Source organism: Sceloporus undulatus, chromosome 4 (genome assembly GCF_019175285.1).
Source record: "Sceloporus undulatus isolate JIND9_A2432 ecotype Alabama chromosome 4, SceUnd_v1.1, whole genome shotgun sequence".
Taxonomy (NCBI): Eukaryota; Metazoa; Chordata; class Lepidosauria; order Squamata; family Phrynosomatidae; genus Sceloporus; species Sceloporus undulatus.
In genome coordinates, this window is record NC_056525.1 from 92913855 (window position 1) to 92936616 (window position 22762).

General features: G+C 40.5%; 1 protein-coding gene across 1 annotated transcript in view; it reads right to left on the reverse strand.

Moving 5' to 3' along the window:
• Window positions 1-916: 916 nt before the first annotated feature.
• The window catches only part of NEGR1 (neuronal growth regulator 1), a 192350-nt gene continuing 170504 nt past the window's right edge, over window positions 917-22762 (reverse strand). Inside the window, exon 5 of the mRNA XM_042464320.1 lies at window positions 917-6403. Coding sequence (XP_042320254.1) covers window positions 6279-6403 — 125 coding nt within the window. The 3' untranslated portion in view covers window positions 917-6278. The remainder of the gene's footprint in view (window positions 6404-22762) is intronic.

Genomic DNA, 22762 nt, shown 5'->3' on the forward strand with positions numbered 1-22762 from the left:
TAAAGTGGTGTGATATTGCATTAATTTTGCAGCATAGATACAGGCAGAAAAACAAACAACCCATTCAGTGCTACTACTTTTACTAGTCCATTCAAGATGGCAACAGTTATTCTGTTTTTCAGTTTTGTACTTTTGACAAATACACACGAAAAATACTCTTGAAAATGCTCTAAATCTCTCCAGCAGTACTATCACAATCTCACCATCTCACAGCAAGGAGAAAAATTTGGGGATTGGGTCAGTTATCCAACCCAACCAAGAATTATATTTCTAAATGAAACCCCTTCACATTGACCTCCAGAGAGGTCTTTGCAGAAAGTGAATTTGGTGAAAGTTGGTCAATGTAAAAAACAAAGCAAACAAACCCAGAATATCCTTGGGAGGGGAGCATCGGGAAATAAAGGGTGCTGAAATTGTTGAGGTCTTTTGCCTTAACACATCCTTTTAGGAACGTTTAGAAATGGTAGAAGCTAACATAAACTGGGTTACATTTTATTATTATTATCCCTGTTTCTAAAGAGAGTATTTTTTAATATATTGCATTTTAGGCTCCTATTCAGTACACAAGTAATAATAAGAAGACCCACTGAATTCAATTACATTCAATGAGACTTGCTTTGAAGAAGACACGTGCTGTTACCACCAATTAGCTATTAGAGGCTAAAGAACACAAGTGTGTTGGTATGAGAATGTAGCTGTTACACTTGTAGGCAATACTCTAAACAGGAGAAATCTTTTATATAACGTACGTGGGATATAAACTGGCTGTTTGTTTTGCACACCCATACATCAGTTCAAGGAATACATTAAACTTTTTAAAACTACAGCAAAGCCCTGTAGATGTTTCAGAAGGAGAGCATACATAATTTGAAAAGTGTGCTTTGACTTTGTACAGTTTTAATCTTATTATGTCTCTTTGTTACATTGCTTTCTGTTTCTGATGGGGCAAACCCTTTCTCTAACACATTTCTCCCACTAAGGTTTCCTCATCCACACTAGAAAGAGGCACTCATTTGCTTTGGAACAGAGACCCAGAAGCAGCTCCAATGCCTGCTAAGTATAGAAAGACCAACTCAGGGAATTGTTCTTATGGAAGAAGAGAAGAAATTGTGCTCAAATTGTGCACTGAGTGACCATCAATGAACTCCATACAAGTGTAATGAAGTAAATTTACCTTCATTCCACACTCACAGGGTTCCCTTTCAAAGCTGCAAAACAAGGCAAGCATGGCCCTTTACTGTGGTGAACATAGTCAGTTGACAACATTCATCTTGATGAGCTATATTTTGGCTGGGCCAGTTTTACACGACATGATTATCTACTAGCAAGGATTAATAGTGAAAGTTTTGTTTAGGTTTACCATAGTTTCCAGATGCAATTATCACTGTACTGAAACAAATGGCAAAAAGCCAATAGATTGAAATGGATCTGGAAGGCAACATTTTCTTACAGTTTCCTTACAAAAGAGTAATTGGCCCACCTGGAAACTCACATTAGAGTTCCACCATGGCTTTGAATTTTTGACACAGTCTACTTGGTGAAATAATACTTAAATGTGTTGAATACCATTTTGGGGTGGAATAGGAGTCCCCATTCCCCCCCAAAACCAAACCCTTTCACTGCAAGTTATGAAATATGGAATATTTTCCTCAGACTGAAATTAAGTGCATACTGAGGCATTAAGGCATTTTTTTTTATCCAGGTAAATACATATTTTGGTATACACATTCTTAAGTGCACACAGTTGTATGGGGAGATGGGTATTTTGGTCAGCATAATGTTGAGCATTGATTCTGACAATGTGCAAAATACCAAAAAGCAAAACCTGCCCAGCTTTAGTAGTGGTGATTTCAAGACTTCTGTAGCTAAAACAAAACACAGTCTTAAAGAATAGTGAAGAACACAGAAACTATCTACTTCATTTCAATTTTGAATAGCTAATTTCCCAGCTAATCTTGTTTAAAAAAACACCCCGCCATTCATATTAGCTATACTGAGACATCTCTACCTCCAACCAGCATCACTACCTACAACACAGTAACTGCAAACTTCTTCCTCTATATGTTAATCTGGCAACAACACAATAGTAGTTATGTGTCCTGATTTATCAAACAGATTGCCACAAGTTAACTATTCAACAGTTTATGCATAATAACTCCTCAGTTGTACCACTTGGAGCTAATCCATTTATTTTTCATATTTTTCATATTTTTCCATGATCGGGAGAAATATAATTGTGGTTGTTTAAAAATGTGAACAGCAATGATATCAACTAGATGAGCACAGATTATCATGTAAGAAATAGAAGAAAGCAAACATACCCCACAGTTTAAGGACTAATAAACTCTGTAAAATGTTATAATCTTCAACAACCAACACAATCCACATCAAGTCCCAATAAATCCCAAATTGTACAATGATAATATAGAAAAGGATTATCAAAGAATTAAGGATTTTTTGTTTGGAAGTCATCCTATAAGCATACAGACACATGCTATTTTTTTAATTAAATAATTATGGGGACTACTCTGTGCAAAACTGTATACATGTGTCTGCTTGACAATTTTTTTACTGCTTTTTACTAACCTTTTTTATTTATATTTTAAAAGGGGGGGGGGCTAAGCATGTACTGAGGCCCAATATCACAGTAAACAACTACAGGAATGAGCTTCTGCTTTGTACATACAATCATCCTCTTGAATGAGCAGGGTGAGGTTTGCACAAAGCTTTCTTCTACAAACATGGGTTTATGTATTGAAAAGAAAGCACACCAAACAATTGCAAGGAGAAATCCAGAAGCTGGGCTGGACATAGGCTAATGTGTTTTAACTGCTACCGTGGAAGAAACTTCCACACATACGCAAACATTACTAATCCTTTCATCACAGGTATTTAATAAAAATAAAATATCACCCTGTTTTGCTGCAGGATTCATCAGACTGCATGTGCTGGGGAAAGAGCATGAGTGGTGTTAACTTGACTACAGAGTTGGGATGAGCAAATGAATTAAAAGAGCTTTTTGTGCATGTGAGAAGCAATGCTGGGTACTCTCTCTCTCTGACATATCTTTGACTTCTTTCTTTTTCCTTAAGGGAGTACTGACAGAGAAAATACTTTCCACAGCAGTGCTCTTTCAGTCTGTTGAATGCATCCTAGAACTTTAAAGCTGCAATACAAGGGGGAACAGAGAGTGGTTTTAGACATTCAAAGTTACAGGGACAACAGGATATGCAAGTCTCTTACATTTCCTGCTCTCTATGCATTTTTGCAACATTCTGCAAGGGACACATGAACAAACCTTTGAGATTCTGTTTAACCCCTCTCCCCAGCAAAGAAGTATAAAGACATCCATTTCAAGTTAACTTGTGCTTCCTGCTACTCCTAGAAGTCTGAAAGTCTAGACATACCAAATATCAGAATATTGCACCAGATCAATCAAGCTTTTCTTTTCTCTCTCTTTTTTTCAAATGGCACCTGTGCAACATCAATAGTTCCATAACATATGATATGAAAAGAAAAGAAGAAAAAGAAAATAATAAAAAACTATGTGATTCAACTATATTGTCCTACCATCCAGTAGTCTTTATTTCTATGAATCATTTTCTAGTTAAATTGGATTCCCTTCATAATCTACTGACATTTCATTTGTGGAAGATGGGAGCAAGGAGCTAAAGATGTTTATAGCGTAAAAATGTATGTGAGCTGATCATGATGGTTCTCTAGTCAACAAACAGCATAACAGAGCTTTTAGAACAAGCTCTGCTGCAGTGTGTGCAGAAGTGAATATTTTGTGACGGTGTTACAAAATGCTCAAGTATATGCATTATGTGCATCTTAGCTTCCTCTTTCTTCTGTCTTGTATAGGGCTTAATGATTGGTGGCTTAACTATTTAATATACTACATGTCTTTATTTTAACGTTATGGCTTAATTTACTTAATTTACTGAAGCCTCTTCTATAGCTAGCTGGGTCATCATTAAATTCTCCTTTGCGTTTGAGAGCATGACATCTACACTAACTCATTCTGAGGTACAACAGCTTAGTTTACATTCTCACTAGTTTACCTGGCTGCACTTTGTGGTGCAGACTCTAACAACAAGTTCAGTTAAAGAGGGTGTTATCACTCATCCTGAACCAGTGAAAACAAATACATCCTCAGTCAAGCAGCAAAGACCAATTTCCCCTACTTGTGTAGGAACCAGAATAAATCCAAATGAAATACTTTAATATTTCAGCAACATTTGTAAGGAAAGTACAAATGTTTTAATTTTTTTAGACGTTAGTTTTGGCTCTTGTTAATTTGTAGTTGACATGTTGTGCCTATGAGTATGATACTACCAATCTGCAGGTTATTTTCATCCCATTTTTTCCCTTCTTTTTCTTTTTAATAATTGTTTTAAACCCACATAAACATATATTGCTAATTAGACTGGGTTTACTAAGATTTTACTTAGGATTATTTTTGGAGTCAGTTTGTACTGAAGCAAGACTTGTAGGATATGGAGCTTGAAACATGACTCGCTGAGCAGAAAATGAAATGGTTGTGCTAAAATTGGAATAGAATTTTAGCAACACATTTGAAGTGCTTCTTACTAGTTGCATCTAAGATAATCTCATAATGAAGAGGGAAGAGCTGCGAGACCTATTCTGTATTCTACAATGATGCTACTTTAAGTGATGCTCCATGAAGACCACCATCTGGTGATGTTTCCTGGAGATTTTCCAAGGAAGGAAGAAAGAAACAATTTTAGCCAACGGACACAAATATGGCACTTATGCCTGGCACACTGGGGGGGGGGGGGAAACTATTGCTCCCCCCCATCAGAAAGTTTAAGAAGCACTGTTCTATAAGACATATTAATCTCTCTTTTTTTTAGAGTGATGGGTTTCTCCATAATCTTTCCCACATTGTGTGGCATCATAATGTTACAACACATTTACAGAACCTCCCAAACATCAACAGGTGGAAATAGGGCTCACATATATCACTGGGCCACAAGAGGCATGTGAGCACCCTGGTTTATTGTTTATGCAAATTGACTTAGGGAAAAATGTTAAAATAATAGTGGTATACTAGCAAAATCTAAATAGTTGATTGCTCTTTTTCACGTGTGTGTACCATGAAAAAAAATGACCCTTTAAAAGGTTTTTCATAACTAAGCACTATGTTCTATACATGAACCAGCTTGATACAGTATAAACTCAACAGGAAGAACCATACTGAGATGTGGAATTGGTCACTAATTATAAAACAAAACAATAAAGGGATGGTCACCTTCTATGCATCATTTTACAACTTCTAAACTTGGAATGAACACAGGGATAATGTTACATTCACAACGAAGTCTTTGAGAGATATCTGCTGGTTTTTTTGTACAGATTCTGAATACATGTTGTAAGTTCCATCTATTAACTCTGTCTGCTGTGCTCAATGTTTGCAAGCGTCCCATTACCCCACTGGTGGCATTCATTTTACAACCAATAGCACCTTTATCCTTAAGAAGAGATTGATACCCTTGAGCATAGCATCTACCAAAATATATATATATTTATTTATATATCTCCCATTTGATTGAGAGGAAGAAAAAGCAGTATCTTATGAAGGCACACCCATGCTGAACTGACAAGGAAATCAAAATTATAGCATAACTGCACGGTGCAGTCATATTACAAAGCTCATTCTTGAAATCTGAGTCTCATGCTAGAAGAAAATCTAGATATGTGTTCTATTTTTGAAGAAATGAATCCAAGGCAATATCATTTAGGGTTTTTTTGTTTTAAAAGAAGAGGATTCTGTGTCAATTGAGATAGAATCTTATTTAAAGAGGGAAATGAATGCTTGTATTGCAGCCTTAAAGATCACTTTTTTTTTAACTGCAATATTTGGGTTCTTTTTATGTAAACTACAGCCTGCAAATCAGCAGACCATGACTGAATGCTTTTGAAAAGTTATAGATTACAAACATGAACTCACAATTAATAACCTCTAAAAGTAATTTTAGAGTTTTCACGTCTTTGAAAAAAGAAAAGAAAAAGAAAAAGAAAGAAAAAGAAAAGAAAAAAGGACAATGTGTACTTCCTCACAAGGTAATGCAGCTAATAAAAAAAGAGAGTAGAATTAAAGTATTTACATAATGAGCAATTCTACAGAAGGCGATCATCCCCATATAAGCACTGCTGATTATATCCCACGCCGCTTTTTAACAAACTCTACCAGATTGGATCCAGTCATCAGCACGTTCAAAGAATCCTTAAAAGCTTTTCATGGTTCTTTACATTTATTGTAGAATGATGTTCTTCAGGTACATTATGCTGGTGTAAGAGGACAGTGTCAAGACAAGGTACCAGCAGGACAATAGAACTTCAGCACCTCCGGTGATCCCAAGCTGGGTCGTACTTGGAGCTGGAAAGAGAAGAACACCAGTTAATCAAAATATCATTGTTGGTTCACCACTCCTCTGTCAGTTTTTTTTCTTAGAAAAATACTATAAGCTATGGTGATTTCATGAAAAGCCAGCAAATAGTAGCAAACCCAAGATGAAAAGAAGAAAATGCATAGGAATACACCCACCCACCCACACACATTTTTATATAGCTAAAATTTCCCTATGAGGTGGTGTTAACAATACAGGCATTGGTTAAGGACTGTTTCATGCTTTTCATTCTGAATGAGGGAATTCTGAATGCTTTATTACTATTTTGATTTGGCATTTTGGACCAGATTCCATTTTCGTAAATCATCACTGCAGGGAGATGGAGCTGTGTGGAGGCTGGAATAATTTCCAGAGTGGGAAGTCAATTCTTCCAGTTGTTTGGCCACTGACAATTTTGTAACAATCCCTTAAAGGCTCAGGAGCTTTTCTAAGGCTGGATGCTTTGTACAAGGAAATTCCTTTCTCTTTCTCTGTGTCATTTAGGAACAGTTGAGGTGAAAAGACCTAAAGCCTCCACAGATGGATCTGTACTATCTGTGGTCAAATTAGACTTGTAGGCCACAGGCATCATTGTGTGAATGAGACACATTCAAGCATCACTCTGAAGCAGGGGATTCAAGCTCCATTTTCTTCATTAAAACACAAATGCCCCCTTCTACAGGTTTCTTGCCTTGCATGAATTTTCCTTTAGCTTAAAAAAGTGCTCCTTTCCTGTACCTGCACAGCATAGTTTAAAAATTCATAGTATACAAAAGTTTTTTTAAAAAAGTAATTAAACTATCAAAATATTTAGAACCAGTTAAAAACATAAACCATTAATATGAAAAAATAGAAAAAAATACAGAATATTCAGCATATTATACAAGGCCTGTTTCCCCTAAGTGGTAAATTCACAGAGGTTTATTTAAAGAGAATTATCTTCACCTGCCTGTGGAAATATAGTAAGAATGGTACCAGACTAACCTCCCCAGGAAGGGGATTTGAGATCCTGGGAGCAGCCATCAAGAAAGTCCTCTCCTGTATTCTCACCAGATGTACCTGTGAGGGTGGTGGAATAAAGCGAAGGACCTCCCCAGAAAATCTCTAAATATGGGTAGGTTTGTAAAGGAGAACATGGTCCTTCAAATTATTTCTGCCTGACCTTCCTTCCTTCCTTCCTTCCTTCCTTGAACAATTGTTTCATTTCAACCAACAAAAGTGTTCAGAACAAACTATGAAAATTACTGCAAAAACATGTTCAGTTCATTCAAACAGGTCAAATATTATAGCAGGCCAGATCGGGGCTACGGTATGAGGTTGCTGCAGCCCCAATCCAGTGTGAAAAGGGGCGGCTGCAGGCCACCCCTTAAGAGTGTTCTATACAGCCTCTTAGTTTTCCACAGACTCAGTGTGGGACAGCAGACTGTACACCATTAAGTGAAGAAGGAAGAGTTTTCCCACAATCCTAGGACTTTATCACACGGGGGGAAATTGGGGGTTTAAATTGTCTTTATCCTGGGAAAGTTGCACTATTGCAGAAAGATTTTGACACACATCATGATTAAAGAGGATTTATTCTGGGAATAACCAGGTAATAACCATGCTGGATAAGTTATTGCCAAGATAAGTCCTCTTTAACTGCAACATCTTGTGAAAATCTTCAGTGCATAATGACAGTTTAAACCCCCGCTTTCCCCCATGTGTTATAGTCCCTACATGGGTGACTCATGAGCAACACACTTCCTTGCCATTATTATGTCCCAACATCCTAGTTATCAACCTCCATTTAGGAGAGTACCTAATAGCTCTCAAGGTCAAACCAGATTTAAAGAAGATTGTACATTCCATGCAGTTAGGTCTCCTACAATACATTTTATCCAGAGACACATATCTGGGCAATCAGTGTTGCAAATTAAGCCTGTGCTTGCCTTCCAGTGACCAGTCACAAAGCATAGCATGCTAAATGCAAGATGAGCAGGTGCGGAAAATAGTTTACTGTAATAAACAGAAGTCTTAAGGAGCATCATGTCTATATACATTCTAAGTGTGTCATCTAGTTTGACCCTCAGCCATGTGTTCTAGCCAAATGAAGACAGCTTGACAGAGTTCTGACATCATAGAATTGCCCTCTTGTTGGCCAGTCCTTTGAAATTCAAAAATTATAGTAAATTTTATACCCTATTTCTCTACTTATATAGAAGACATGGTGCCTCACAGTCCTTTTAAAGACACTCTTCAATTTGTCTATAATCTAATGTGCACACTAGGAGAGGACAGATTTTAGGGTACTTAGAGAAATGATTAAATGGGCATAGGGATGAATGTGTTCCAAAATACTTTATACAAAACTATTTTATGCCCTGACAAATCAGGAATATTATAGCAGAATTCTGTATCACTTACTTAGCTACCTAATTATGTAGCTAAACAGTGTCTCCCAGCCTAACCACTCCAACCCCAACTTATCAGACAGCAGCCACTGTGAGTGGCATGAGTCTGTTCTTCTGTCAATTAGGAGGCATCTGAGTGACATTTCCATCTTCTTTCAGGAATGATTTCCAGTGTGAGAGCCAGAAGCAGGATCTCTGTTACAATTCCAACCCCCACTGAAGATCACTCAGAGGAGAAGGGGTGGAAACATCAGCCAGCTGCTTCCTAACTGACAAGGGAACATAGCCACATTGCTTGCTGTGGTTGCTGCCTGGTACTTGAGAACTGGGAGATTCTCACAGTCCTTACGTATTCCCCAACCCTGTGAATATGGAGGGAACCAGTCATGAATGTGTAACTCTAGGTCAGTGATTCCCAAACTCTGGTCCTCCGGGTGTTTTGAACTTCAGCTCCCAGAAGCCCCAGCCATCTTGGCCAATGGTCTTGGATTCTGAGAGCTAAAGTCCAAAACACCTGGAAGGCCAAAGTTTGAGAATCACTGCTCTAAGTTATGCATTTGTAAGTGCTTTAGTGAATTCCAGACAAAGTGGCAAAGAAGTTATTTTTCTGTGCTTGTCCTCTAGAAGTTCTATACATACCAGAAATTGGCACCCATGAGTATTGCTGTTATATAAAAGTATACCATTATTTATTATAGTATTATAATTGTATCTTAGAATTATAGGAGTATTAGAGTTTTATAACGTGTATTATTAGAGTTTGATGGGAGGCATAGTTCTAGTGTAAACAGTTAGTGGTGGTTCAAAGGGATGATTTTTGCCTGGTTCAAGAATGTACAAGTGTCTGGGGGAGGATTTTTTTCCAGGGCTTTCTCTTAGAAAATGGAAAGTAGAGACACAACCAAAAGGGTATGAGGGACTGGGCAAACAAGGGAAATATGGTCGGGAGGGCAGTTATATTTTAATTTGCAAATGCATTTAGGCAAACCCTGTGAAACCCTGGTGTCGGACATTGTTAATTTCAGTTTGTGAATGGTGGCAGTTCTGTCTGCAAACATCTTCCTACAAATACCTACAGTTGCTGAAATAAAAGTTCTTGCTGTTTGAATACAGAAGGCTGATTTACTGAACCATGGGGGAGAGGGCAGTTCTTGACAACACAGCATCGTATGAACTGTTACTCATGCTGGGCCATTCCTGGTTAATATACTATTTCTTTGGCAGGTTCTATTTGCTTCTGAGAGGCTTGATGGGACTTAGAGAAATGGGGGAGCATTTCACAACCTCTCTCATTGGGAATGACTCATTTATCACTACCTCTTTGCAGGTAGAGGATTTAGGTATTGTAGCACTCCAGATTAATTTGTTTTCTTTTGCTTGGCCAGTCTTCCTAGGTAAGCCTTTTACCCAGGGCTTGCATTTCAAGTCTTAATGAGGTGTGAACATCAGTACTTTCCTTTGCAGTGAGTGTAGCTATGGCTTAAAATGCATAAGGCTACCACCTCTTTACTTTTAAAGGATTTGTATTGATGTTCTTCATAACATCTGCAATGAACATGCTTTCCTAAGGATTTCTAAATGCATAAGGCATGGTCATGTATCTCTAGTTGGAGAAATGTAGATGGGTTAGCATAACCTTTTATAAGTGGTACATTACAGAGCATTATCTTCAGCCATTCCAAGGAATAGTCTCTAGTTATTAAAATATATCACATTAATTATGACACAGGAATCATAAACACAGAGAGTTAAGGATGTTTCACCTGGGATGTATTCTATGGAAAATGGCTCATTGCTACAAGGTAGTGGTTTCTTCTTCTAGGTGTGCCTGAGTCAGTGTGAAATCAATGGGAAGAATGTCTATTGACCCAGTGTTGCTATCATCTGGTGTGACCCATTGTGTTGAGCAAATATGCTCTGTTCATTTTTCTCCTTGGACTACATCTTGTGTCAAGTGAATTTAATATCCTTCATCACATTTCTCAAGATCTGGCCCTTTTCTTCCAGTATGAGAACTACTATAATCAAGTCATCTGCTTTATATGGACCCCTGTGATTTCTCCAAATGCCTCACAATTCCTTCATTGAAGCTCTTCACCTGGTGACTTAATTCCAGAAAGTAGACTGAGACATTTGTATCTGCCCCATGGTGTGTTCAAAATGCATAGGTCAGCAGGCTTCCCTGTCTAATCCAATTTGCCAAATCCATCTTCCGCATCCAGAATCATAAAGATGCTTTTACCAGCCAATCAGCACTGAACATCTGCTGCCATTGGAATGGAACAATGTTGTCTAAGAATAGCTTTATTAAGTGTTCTGGGATCCAGACAAAACTGCAGCATGCCATCTCTTTCTCAGTGATGCCCAATCTATTAATCCATGGGGTAGGCATAGTCAGCCTGAGTATAATTCTCTGAAAGCTTCAGTGAAAAGTATAACTGAAAATACTTTATTTTAGCATCCATCTATATGACTGCCGGCTTTGTGAGCACATGATGCATCATGTGAAATTCTCTAGCGTTCATGAAAGTTCTAGAATACTGTGCAATACATTCATCTTAGGTTTGGTGTGGTTTGTGACAATTCTTTGTATCCAAATGAGAACTCTCCTGGCCGAATAATGTGGCAGTGATGTGGCAATGAACAACTGAAGACAACCTTTGTACAACATATGATTTACATTATACCCCCACCCCAACTCTATTTTAAAGATATCAGAAGTCACATGAGATTTCTGAGTGACTGATACTAACTTAATATAGTATGCAGGAAGAAAACTGGCCTCAGCCTTGCATTAAACCTGGATTTTTATGGAAACATGAGTCATGGTCCACAGGAACTAGCCCATTTTGACCACATGATGACACTGCCAGTTGCCCCACACAACAAACTTTCCATGTTGTGTGAGGAATTCTGTCAAAGATTTTGAGCCATGATTCCTGGAAAGTAGGTTAATAATAATAATAATAATAAAATTTTATTTATACCCCGCCCTTCCAAATAGATCAGGGCGGCTTACAAATGCACCTTAGTGCAGCAAATACAATATAAAACAGGTTAAAAACAACATCATCTCTTCATAAAAACAATAAAAACCCCTTAGCCCAACCTCACGGCCACGAGTGAGGAGGGAGGCCCATAGGATGTTTAGTCGGGGAATGCCTGATTAAATAGGAAGGTTTTGAGTCCCTTCCTAAATTGGGCCAGGGTGGTGGATGAGCGGAGCTCTATGGGCAGCATGTTCCAAAGGGCTGGGGCAGCTGTGGAAAAGGATCTTCTGGCCGTAACGGCCAACCTTGCCCCAGGCACCTTCAGGAGTTGCTGCCCAGATGTTCTGAGGGTGCGAGGCGGAATGTACGGGGAGAGACGGTCCTTCAGGAATCCTGGGCCCAAGCCATTTAGGGCTTTATAGGTGATAACCAACGCCTTATATTGAGCTCGGAAGCGAATAGGCAGCCAATGGAGGTCTTTAAGCACCGGTGTTATATGGCTGGTCCTGGAAACGCCAGTGACCAGCCGTGCTGCCATGTTCTGCACTACTTGCAGCTTCCGAGTGTGGTATAAGGGTTGCCCCATGTAGAGTGCGTTGCAGAAATCCAATCTCGAAGTTACCAGAGCGTGTACAACAGTTTCAAGGTCCCTCTGGGCCAGATATGGGCGCAGCTGGCGAATCAGCCGAAGCTGATAACAGGTACTCTTGACCGTCGCATTCACCTGAGCAGTCAGGTGAAGGGACGAGTCAAGAAGCACCCCCAGACTGCGCACGGAGTCCTTCACAGGGAGCGTGACCCCATTCAGGACAGGTGGAACCACCGCCATTCCTGGACCAGGGGGACCTATCACTAGTACCTCCGTTTTCTCTGGATTAAGTTTGAGTCGGTTTTCCCTCATCCAGCCCATTACTGACTCCAGACAGGCCACGAGAGGAGAGACGCCATCCCCAGTCACTGCATCAGTCGGAGACATAGAGAAAATAATTTGGGTGTCATCAGCGTACTGATAACCCCGCGCCCCATGTCTCCGGATGATCTCTCCCAGCGGTTTCATGTAAATGTTAAATAGCATGGGGGACAGAATGGCTCCTTGAGGGACCCCAGTTTTAAGGGCCCGCTCGCTGGAGCACACGTCCCCCAGCTGCACCATCTGAGACCTCCCGGAGAGGTAGGAACGGAACCACTGAAGCACAGTGCCCCCAATCCCCACCTCAGCCAGGCGTCCCAGAAGGATACCATGGTCTATGGTATCGAAAGCCGCTGAGATGTCCAAGAGCACCAACAGGGACACGCTTCCCCTGTCGATGCCCAGACGGAGATCATCGACCAAGGCGACCATGGCCGTCTCAACCCCGTGACCCGCCCGGAAGCCAGTTTGAAATGGGTCCAGATAATCCGTTTCATCCAAGACCGCCTGAAGCTGGATTGCAACCGCTCTCTCGATCACCTTCCCCAAGAATGGTAGCAGTGAAACAGGCCGATAATTATTATGTTCCAGGGGGTCAAGGGAGGGCTTCTTTAGGATCGGTCTTACGATGGCCAATTTAAGATCCGATGGAAATCGCCCTTCCCTGAGAGAGGTGTTAATTATCCGGCGTAACAATGTCGTTACCACCGGTCCCCCCTGGGCCGCTAACCACGAGGGGCAGGGATCAAGAGAGCAGGTCGTTTTCCGAACACTTCCGAGGATCTTGTCCACATCCTCGGTACTCACCAACTCAAACTGATCCAGTGTAACATAGTCCACGGAGGCTCTGGACACTCCTACCCTAGGTTCTGCATTAACGTCGGCGTTCAGATCTTCGCTTATGCGAGAAGTTTTATCCACAAAAAAGTCATTGAAAAGGTCACAGCAGGCCTTAGACGGTTCAAGGATCTGGTTCAGGGCAGGAGGGAGCTGAGTTAGCTCCCTGACCACCCTGAACAACTCTGCCGGACGTGACTCAGCGGACGCAATACGAGCACCATAGAACGAATTCTTTGTTGCTCGTATTGCCTCTCCATAGTCCTTCAACAGCCGGTCTAGGAGAGTCTTGTCGTCTAAGCGAAGGTTGGCCAGTACACAAAGTAATACCCCCACATAAGGCAAATTTCGCAAATGCTGGAGTCCCATTTATTTGAATGGTGGAACGTGCACCATTTTTTCCCCTCGCCGTCGTCCATGTAAACTTGAAGCCATGTACAGCGAGGGCGCGTATTCTGAGGGCAGACTGTAATGATATAAATTTAGTCAATGTGTCAATCCCCAAAGCAGGGACAGACTATAGTGGATGTGTCTTGCCATAGTATACGCAGAGGCTCTTTATGGAAATATTGGTTCGTTACAGAGCGCCAAAAAGCGGCGCTCTGCCTGCGCCGTCATTAGCTGTGCCGAGAAGCCCCAGCGGCCAAACTGCAAGGCTTCCCGGCACAGCTAAAAAGAAGTGCCAAAATGGCACTTCTTCTTGCATCGTGGAAATGACGCGACGAGGCGCCAATGGCGCACTCGACACATCATTTTTGCGATGCTACGTGCAGACGCTAAGCATCCGGCGTGTAAAAATGGCCGTGCCCGTGTGTATAGGGCGTGGCCATTTTTACACCCCAGTCACGTGCTTGGGGTGAGGCCGGTATGGACGCTCGGTCCTCAGCCAACCCTTAGCACGTGACGGTGGCCCCGCAAAGGCCTGTGCGGAACGAGCCATTGTATAGTAATGCTGCTATTGTCCTTAAGCCATTGGTCTGGGTTAGAAACTGGGGCCTGGAATCCTGAGGTGTATTAGATCCCGGAAAAATACGTCACTGTGGAAATCCAGCAATAAAGTTACTTTGACAAGATTCTACAGATCTCTGCTATCTGTAACTTTTTTTATTTGTACTCCATACTCTATGCTTAGTTTACACAACACTGTTCCATGTCAGCCAGCAGTACCAGTAGACAGGTCACATATAAACTATTTAGGCTATCATCTTTTTCAAGTCCTTCCAAACTGGGTAGCTTTATATTTTCAAGCTCTGGACAGATTCTGTCCCCCTTAGCTGACTACTAGGTGTTTTTTGGGCAAGAAAAGAGTTTACTGTTCCAGCTGACCTTGATAGAGCATCATAATATTAGTGAACTGTGAGTACTCTTTGGTAATATTTTGGTCCTGACTTGTCATCCCTTGATTGCTCCTTGACTGACCACTCTGGTTTATGCTTTGATCCTTTTGTTCAGTCTTTGGTCCAGATTACTGGTTCTAAATTGCTCAATGGCTCAGGCTTAATAAATTGTACTAACATATAACCTAGATTTCTCAGTTCATACAAAGGCAATAATGAAAACCAAGGGCCCATACAGACAGGCCAAAATAAAGCTGCTTTGGGTCACTTTGGAGGTACAGTATGCTGTTTAAATGATGCATGCCTCCTAAGTGTCTGGAAGCCATGCCAAAGCCACGCTCCAGTCCTTAGAATTGGAACGTGGCTTTGGTGCGGCTTCTGGACTCTTAGGAGGCATGCATCGTTTAAACAGTATACCTCCAATGTGGCCCAAAGCAGCTTTATTTTGGCCTGTCTGTATGGGGCCCAAGAGTCTGGGTGAAGAAAGAGAATCAAAGTCAAAGACAATAATGAAATGTAACCTAAAGTACCCTAAAAGGCAATTTTTCTTAAGGCAAAGTGGTGGTGGGGAGAGGAATAATCCATCAGGCGTGCTCTTAATGTTGTTTTCTTCTTTGAATAGGCCTAAATAAGATGCTAATGAAAAGAAGATGGGGCAGGGTAGGAAAGAGGGAAGAAACTCCTCTTCCAGTTACTTTTTCTTCATGCAATAAGTAATGCTTATCTGATACTTTTTCATATTATTTAGGATTGTGTGAAAAACTTTGAAAGGCATTCCCTCCTCCAAATTAGGCTATTTTCTTTCTTTTTCTACATAGATTGCTCCAAAAAGTAACATAGTCAGGGAATAAAATTCCATACCCTCCAACATTTTACAGATTAATACTGGGCCATGTCTGGCCAAGCAACATTAGAATGTTCTATATGGCAAAAATTATGAAGAGGGGAAAAACTGAAACTAGGAGAGGCAGCAGCTATTTGCTTTTACCTGAGCTTACAGGGAATGGCAACACTCCACCTATTTCTCTTCTCTGAGTTAATTGAGTGCAAACTGCTTTTACACTTAGTACTCAGTTTGCAGCAACTCAAGTAAACTGAGGACAAAAGGATACAGTGTGAGGAGAAGGAGAAAGAAGCTGAGATATTTTAAAAAGAGTTTGAAGAGTGGGATAAAAGGATTAATCAGGAATATCCTTGATACACTGAAACAGCTGGAGGATATGAAATGATATATCTTTCATTCTCCAACAAGTTAATAGAGAGGCAGGTTGATTTGCAACAAGTTACATGAAATTTCTTTTAATAGCATCTGAGAGAGACCTGGCTGGGATTATAATGCTTGTTCTTCTCTGGGATACCAAGATAGGGGTTTTTGAAGTTAAATGCATTACTGTATGTGCAAAACCAAAGAGGGTTGCTTGACATTCTTGGGTTCAGTAGTGGGGCAATGAGTGGACTACAGTGGTCACAAGAACAGCTGAATATTTCTCTCACTCTGCCATCTGATTCACATAAAAGCAACAACTTAATTATAGTGTGTGTGTGAACTGAGCACAGTGACTTGTGTGTGTGTGTGGGGGGGGGGAGGTTATATTAAATGCATTCTAATGTAACTGTAAAAACAAAATCCAGTTTTGTGGTTCTCTTCTTTGTACTTTTAGAGAGATAGTGGCCAGTTATGGTAGGTGCTATTGTTTTTTTAATGTCACATAGTGATAAAACTACTGAGGTACATGATGGTACGCTTTCTACAAAGTTCCTTGGCGGTACCAAAGGTATCTGTAAAGCAAATTGTTTTGGTAATCAACTTTCAATATAAATGACAATGCATTTAATTCTAGGTACCCACAATTCAGGTCAAGGGTAAACCGAAAGAGAAGTGGAGATGCAAATCAAGGTCTGACCTCAATTTTGTATGAAGCCCTGGACACACAACTCAGGCAAAGCAGGTGAATTAAATGAGGTTGAAGTTGTTGAAGCAAATTAAATGAAGTCAAAGTTGTCAAGATGAATTAAACAATGTTGAAGTTGCTGAAGCAAATTATTCAGAGACAAAGTTTTCAAATGACCCTGGTCAGTTTAGTCAGTTTGGCTAATGAACAGCACCTTTAGATGTCATCAGTGGATCTGAAAAGCTTTTTTTGTCTCAACTATAATCAATCATCAACCTGCCAGAGAAGAATCCAATTTGCAATTCAGTCCCAATGGTATATGAAATGGTACCTGTCCTAAGGATTTAAATAGAGACCTGCCATTGCCCCCACCTCTCAAGCATTGTATGGTGCTGGGGGGTCATTTCAAAATATAGTTCTGGTGCCCTTTCACACTACACAATTATAACACTATAATTCCACTTTAACTACCAAGGTTGTACCTTATAGAATCATGGGATATGATGTTTAATGAGAACTGTCACTAAAAGAGCCTAGTGCCTAATCAAACTACCACTCCAGGATTTCATAAGGTGCAGTCATAGTGGTATATTTGTATAGTGTGAGAGAGCCCCAGGACTGCTAGTAGAGTCTGCTCAAGAGGACAAGTAGAGGAATGTTATGGATGCATACCAATTTCTATCTTACCATTTCTCTAATGAAGTGAAGGCAGCACACACAAATTTTTCCTCTCTGTCATTACACCAACCCTCTAAAAGAAACTAAGGGGCTGTGCAGATCACCCCTGAAAGGGTGGCCAGCAGCTGCCTCTGTCTTTACCAGATTGCAGCCACAGCAACCACACGCCATGGCCCCAATCTGGCTTTTCTGTGGCACAAAAAGGAGCTTCAAAAATCGGCTCCTTTTTGCGCCCTGGAAAGGTCACTGTAGCTGCCAGCACCGTGACTTTACGGTGCATCATGAGCAGAACAGTGATGCCGCATGTTATGTGGTGTGGTGCGTGGCAACATGCTGCCATGGGGGTGGAGTTGGGATCTGCATCATGTGGACATCATGCCCAACTCCGTCCCCAGGCTGGCCTTAATAGCTGGTCTGCACAGCCCCTAACTTGACTGGGTCATGACTAGAGAAGGGTTACCCAACAAAATGTCTAGGATCTGAAGAAAGGATGTACTTCTTTATTTCATTTTTGCATCTCAGATTGAAAATGTATTAACAGGTTTCTCTCCACCAGGTGAAATTACAGGAATTATTATCTTTTTGGACTTTTAATGAAAATGTTGCCCTTATTTCCCAAAAACAAGTTTCTGTGCAAAAACATTTCTGAGCAAATCTCATTTTTGTACAGAAAATAATTTTCATATGTAAAATTTTCTGTGTGCAAAAAATGTTGGAAATGAAAAAGACCAGAAGAAGGGGAGCAAGGGGAGACAAGTCTTGTTATGCTTTCTGAAATACAAAAACACCTTAAAGCACTTGCCAATTGTTTTACAGGGTGTCTTGATGTGTCAAGGTGTTCTTTGTTATCAAGGATGAGAAAATGTACCATCTTTACATCTTTAATCTGCACACAGCTCTCTCTAGTTTTTATTTCAAATTCTGGCAGACTATACCACCTGTGGAAAATTAAGCTCTCTCATTTGCAAACACATTCAACCCAAACAAATTTTTTATTTAGAAGAATGTAATTGTATATAACATTCAACAACATTGCTTGTTGATGTTAAAAATGGCCAAGGATTTACATAGGTGACGGTCATGAAAAGGTCATAAGTATCAAGATGCATTCAGACACAGTTTGCAACCAGGGTCCAAAACAGACTGCAGAAATAATCCAGTTTGAGATCACTCTAATTGCCCTGGGTCAATGCTAGGGAATTCTGGAGACTGTAGTTTTGTGAGACATTTAGCCTTGTCTGCCAGAGAGCTCTGGTACCACAATAAACTGAGCCAGGGCAGTTAAAGTGGTCTCCAACTGGATTATTTCTGCAGTCTGTTTTGGACGCAGATTATCAGGTTTTGGTAAGTGTCTTTTGAAGCTACTGATCATGTCTTCAGCTTTGCTATACATTTTGATCTCCCACCACCCAGAAATAAATTTCCTGTTGTTGTCCTTGTCTTTGGAGAGGGAGGACATATCTGCTGCTAACCCATCCTCATCAACTGTACCAATTTGGCAGTTAACATTAGGAGGAATTTCCTGACAGTAAGGGCTCTTCAACAGTGGAACACACTCCCTCAGAGTGTGGTGAAGTCTCCTTCCTTGGAAGTCTTTAAACAGAGGCTGGATGGCCATCTGTCAGGTATGCTTTGTTTGAGAGTTCCTGCATGGCAGCGAGTTGGACTGGATGGCCCTTGTGGTCTCTTCCAACTCTATGATTCTATGTTTCTAGGACAATTCTGGTTAATCCTGCCATCCCACTTTTTAGTGGCTTTTAAAAGTTTATCTCATCTCCTACTTCCCCCCTTTGTCCTCAGCTTACTTGAATTGCTATAAACTGCATTCTAATTGCAAAAGTAGTTTGTAATCAACTAATCTAGCAGGAAAGAGAAGGGTGTGAATTTCCAACTTCCCAGTGGGCTCAGACAAAACTAAATGTCTGCAGCCTCTCCTAGCTTGTGTGTTCTTCCATTTGCCATCTTTACTATACTCTGAAGTTTCTTCATTACATGTGTCCTGGTTTCATCTGTGAAATGTTGTAAGGTATGCTAACCCAACCCACACTTCAAAGGGATCACAGGTATTGAAGAAGCAATGCAACCCTGATACTATTTGTGGCATGATTTCAGCTTTGAATGAATGAGTGAATAGACTTGTTCCCACTTTCTCCCACATAAGTGAGGCTTCCATGGTGTGTCTGAGTTAGCAAGGGAGCAGCTGGTGGTGGTCACAGATTCTAAAAGACCTGGTCATGGCCCATCAACCTGTTACCGATGCTGTGTTCCTTGGATTCTTCTTCATAGCTGGTCTGATAACATATGCTTGAAAAACATACTCCTTTATTTCTTAACAGTGTAGAAATGCCGGCATAGAAGATTATACAAGCTAGGCAGCACATGCCTTCTTGACTGTTTTCAAGGAAGATTCAGCCAACCTCTGCTTCCAGCACCGCAAAGGGGAACATGACCAGGCAGCTCAAAAATGACAACAGCCACTGATACCCATTTTGAGTAGAAAATAGTAATTGAATTTCTCACAGCTGAAGAGAGGTTGCCAGCCGAGATTCACCATTGCATGATGAATGTACACAGACCTCTACATGTTGTGAATGCTGGATGCACTCTTTGAAAACTGAGCTTAAATCTAGCCCTTACAGCAGCCAGCAGGAATAACTATCAACAAAGGGAACACAGAGATCACCACTGAACTGGTTGGCAAAGACCGACACCTTATGTGGTTGAGTTGAAAGAAAATATCTGTGTCATTTAATGTGCTATGTTTGACAGCAAGGCCATTTGGACATAGTGCTTCAGGGCTAAAAAAGAAACATTGTCCTCTCTTACTCAGTGGTGTGGGTTAGAAAGTGGTTGTGGAAGCTGTCTATGGCAAGGGACCTTAGAAAATGCAATACAGGTCTGCCCTTCTCCCTCTTCCATAGCATAGCTATATGATTATACTTATACATCACACATACATAATGAAAAACAGGAAGCCTATGCATACACCTTCCACAATCCTAACTGCTAGCTATAGAATTTACACATCCTAGCCTGATATATGGAATGTATGTTTTCTCTGTATTCTAAAGGTAGAGAATTGCAATCTTAGCTAGACAAATACCCAGGAGTGTAGTTACAGGGGGAATGGGACACAATAAAGACATTGCTCCTCCATGCAGTGCTTTTCAGTGCCCAAATTTCTAGCATTGTAGAGAGTGAGACACTGCAAATCATTTACACCTTTTATGAATTCACATTTTTTGTGAATTTCCTTGGTAATTTCCTTGGTAACTTTGCTTGACCCCTTTTCCTTTGGATGCCTAAGCTGTACAGTTGGCCCTCAGTATCCATGGATTCTTTATCTATGGATTTAACAATCCACAGTTTATATAAGGGAAACCAGCTTGCTACACCATTGTATATAGTAGCACTTGCGAATCCATGCATTTGGGTATTCACAGGAGATCCAGGAACCAAACCAAATCTCTAAATTTCTAAATTTTAAGCTACTGCAATGCTAGGATTCAAGGATTTGAAGGAAAATCCCAGATTCTTATGGAGTGGGCAATGCCCTCTCCTCCCCCCATACTAAATATTGAAATCTCTGTTTTATGATTCTTATATGCTATTTGGCTCTTTTCTCCAGCAGTAGCTAAGAAATATTTTCTATTCATTGTGATATATAACATTTCAAAATTGGAGTGATGGGTAAAATTCAAAAAGACGTTGAGATCTCTAGATCCACAGGGTTCTTCTTTCCTCAAAATATAGCATGCCTGCACTATATGTGGGCTTGCCATACACAGACTTGATGTCATGTGGATGGTGTGCCACCATTAAATGAATGGCGCGTGTGTCCATGGTATGTGTACCGATGGCGCATGTATAGTGTGCCTTGCAAGAGCATGCCACTGTTGAAAACAATGGGGTTTCAGGGCCCACAGTATTTCTTTTATGCAAGGGTGTGTGTGTCTGGAATGGATCCCCTGCATAAATCAAGGATCCACTGTATAGTCTGAGGCTTTTCTTTCCTCAGAAATATCCCTTTAACCCTTGGTCCTTTAACTAGCCCCAATTCCTTCCCTAGTCCACTCACTTAATAAGTGACTCAGGGATGGGCTCCCAGTATCCTTATCTATCAAGTGTTTTAATATTTTTGGTAGTGTGCTTTTGATGTTTTTAGTTATAAATTACCTCAAGCCACTCCTCTATAACCAAGATGTATAAACTTTATTTAGAGTTATAACTTAGGGTTGTATCTTTTCACAGCTGGTTCTCAAATCTTGTTGTTACACTGTGCACAGCACTTCACTTGATATAAACTATCCCTTACTCAGTTCCCTAACTGACTTTGTTGAGTTTGTTCCCACTTCAAATTGTGTCTCATCTCTTCAAACACAACTCCTAATAACACCCTACCTCAGGACTATGAATCCTGTGAAAGACTGACTTGATTCCTAATTAACATTCCCTCAGAACAAGGTGGGTATAAACCACCTTGACCTGACTCGTCACTTCTCACAGAAGATAACACACTCATCTAACTTTTTTCAGTGGGTCGTCCCCTTTTTATAGTCACTCATGAGGCAGGCCCCCAGCTTTGCAGGGCTAGCTCTGATTGGCTGTGGGGAGTCACTTGCCAGAACTGATTTCCCCAACAGCCAATCCTGGTTCAGGCTGGCTGTAAAAGAGGGTGCTGCTGCAGAAGGAGTGACTATAAAAGGGGAGGAACCAGTCAGAGTCAGTGATGAGTGTCTCAGTTTAAGAGCAGTATGGAGCTGTTCTGATTCAGGCCAGAGAGCCTTGACAGAATTCACCGTTCTGTTAATGGGGAACCAGTTTAAAAGTGTAAAAGATGAAATTTAAAGGGATCAAAACAGTTTACTTTTGAAAGAGTTCAGTGAGGGAATGGAATAAGAAATAAATTGTAACTGTTGAAGCACCGTGGCTACTGGAACCATATGATCTCTAAAACAACATTGAAATGATAAAACCTGAACATATGCATGTTAATTAAGTTAATGCTTATTTTGTTTCCAGAACAGCAGTGGCCTGAGTTGAAGCTCTAACTATAACTTCACACACAACATGCTACCAAAGATAAAACATATATAAGAGGAGGACACTGAGGACCCCAACCCTAATTCATTTAAATGAAAGCATATTAAAGGTTGAGGTGGGGCAAGTGTCAAGGACCAAGGGGCTTTCAGATGTTTATCAGGTGAAATGACCACTTCAAAGCATCGACAGTAGGACTGCCTTGATCACAGATGGTCTGGATTTTATTTTAAAATCTTTTCCACCTGATTCCTAGGTACAGTATAGTTGGTCCT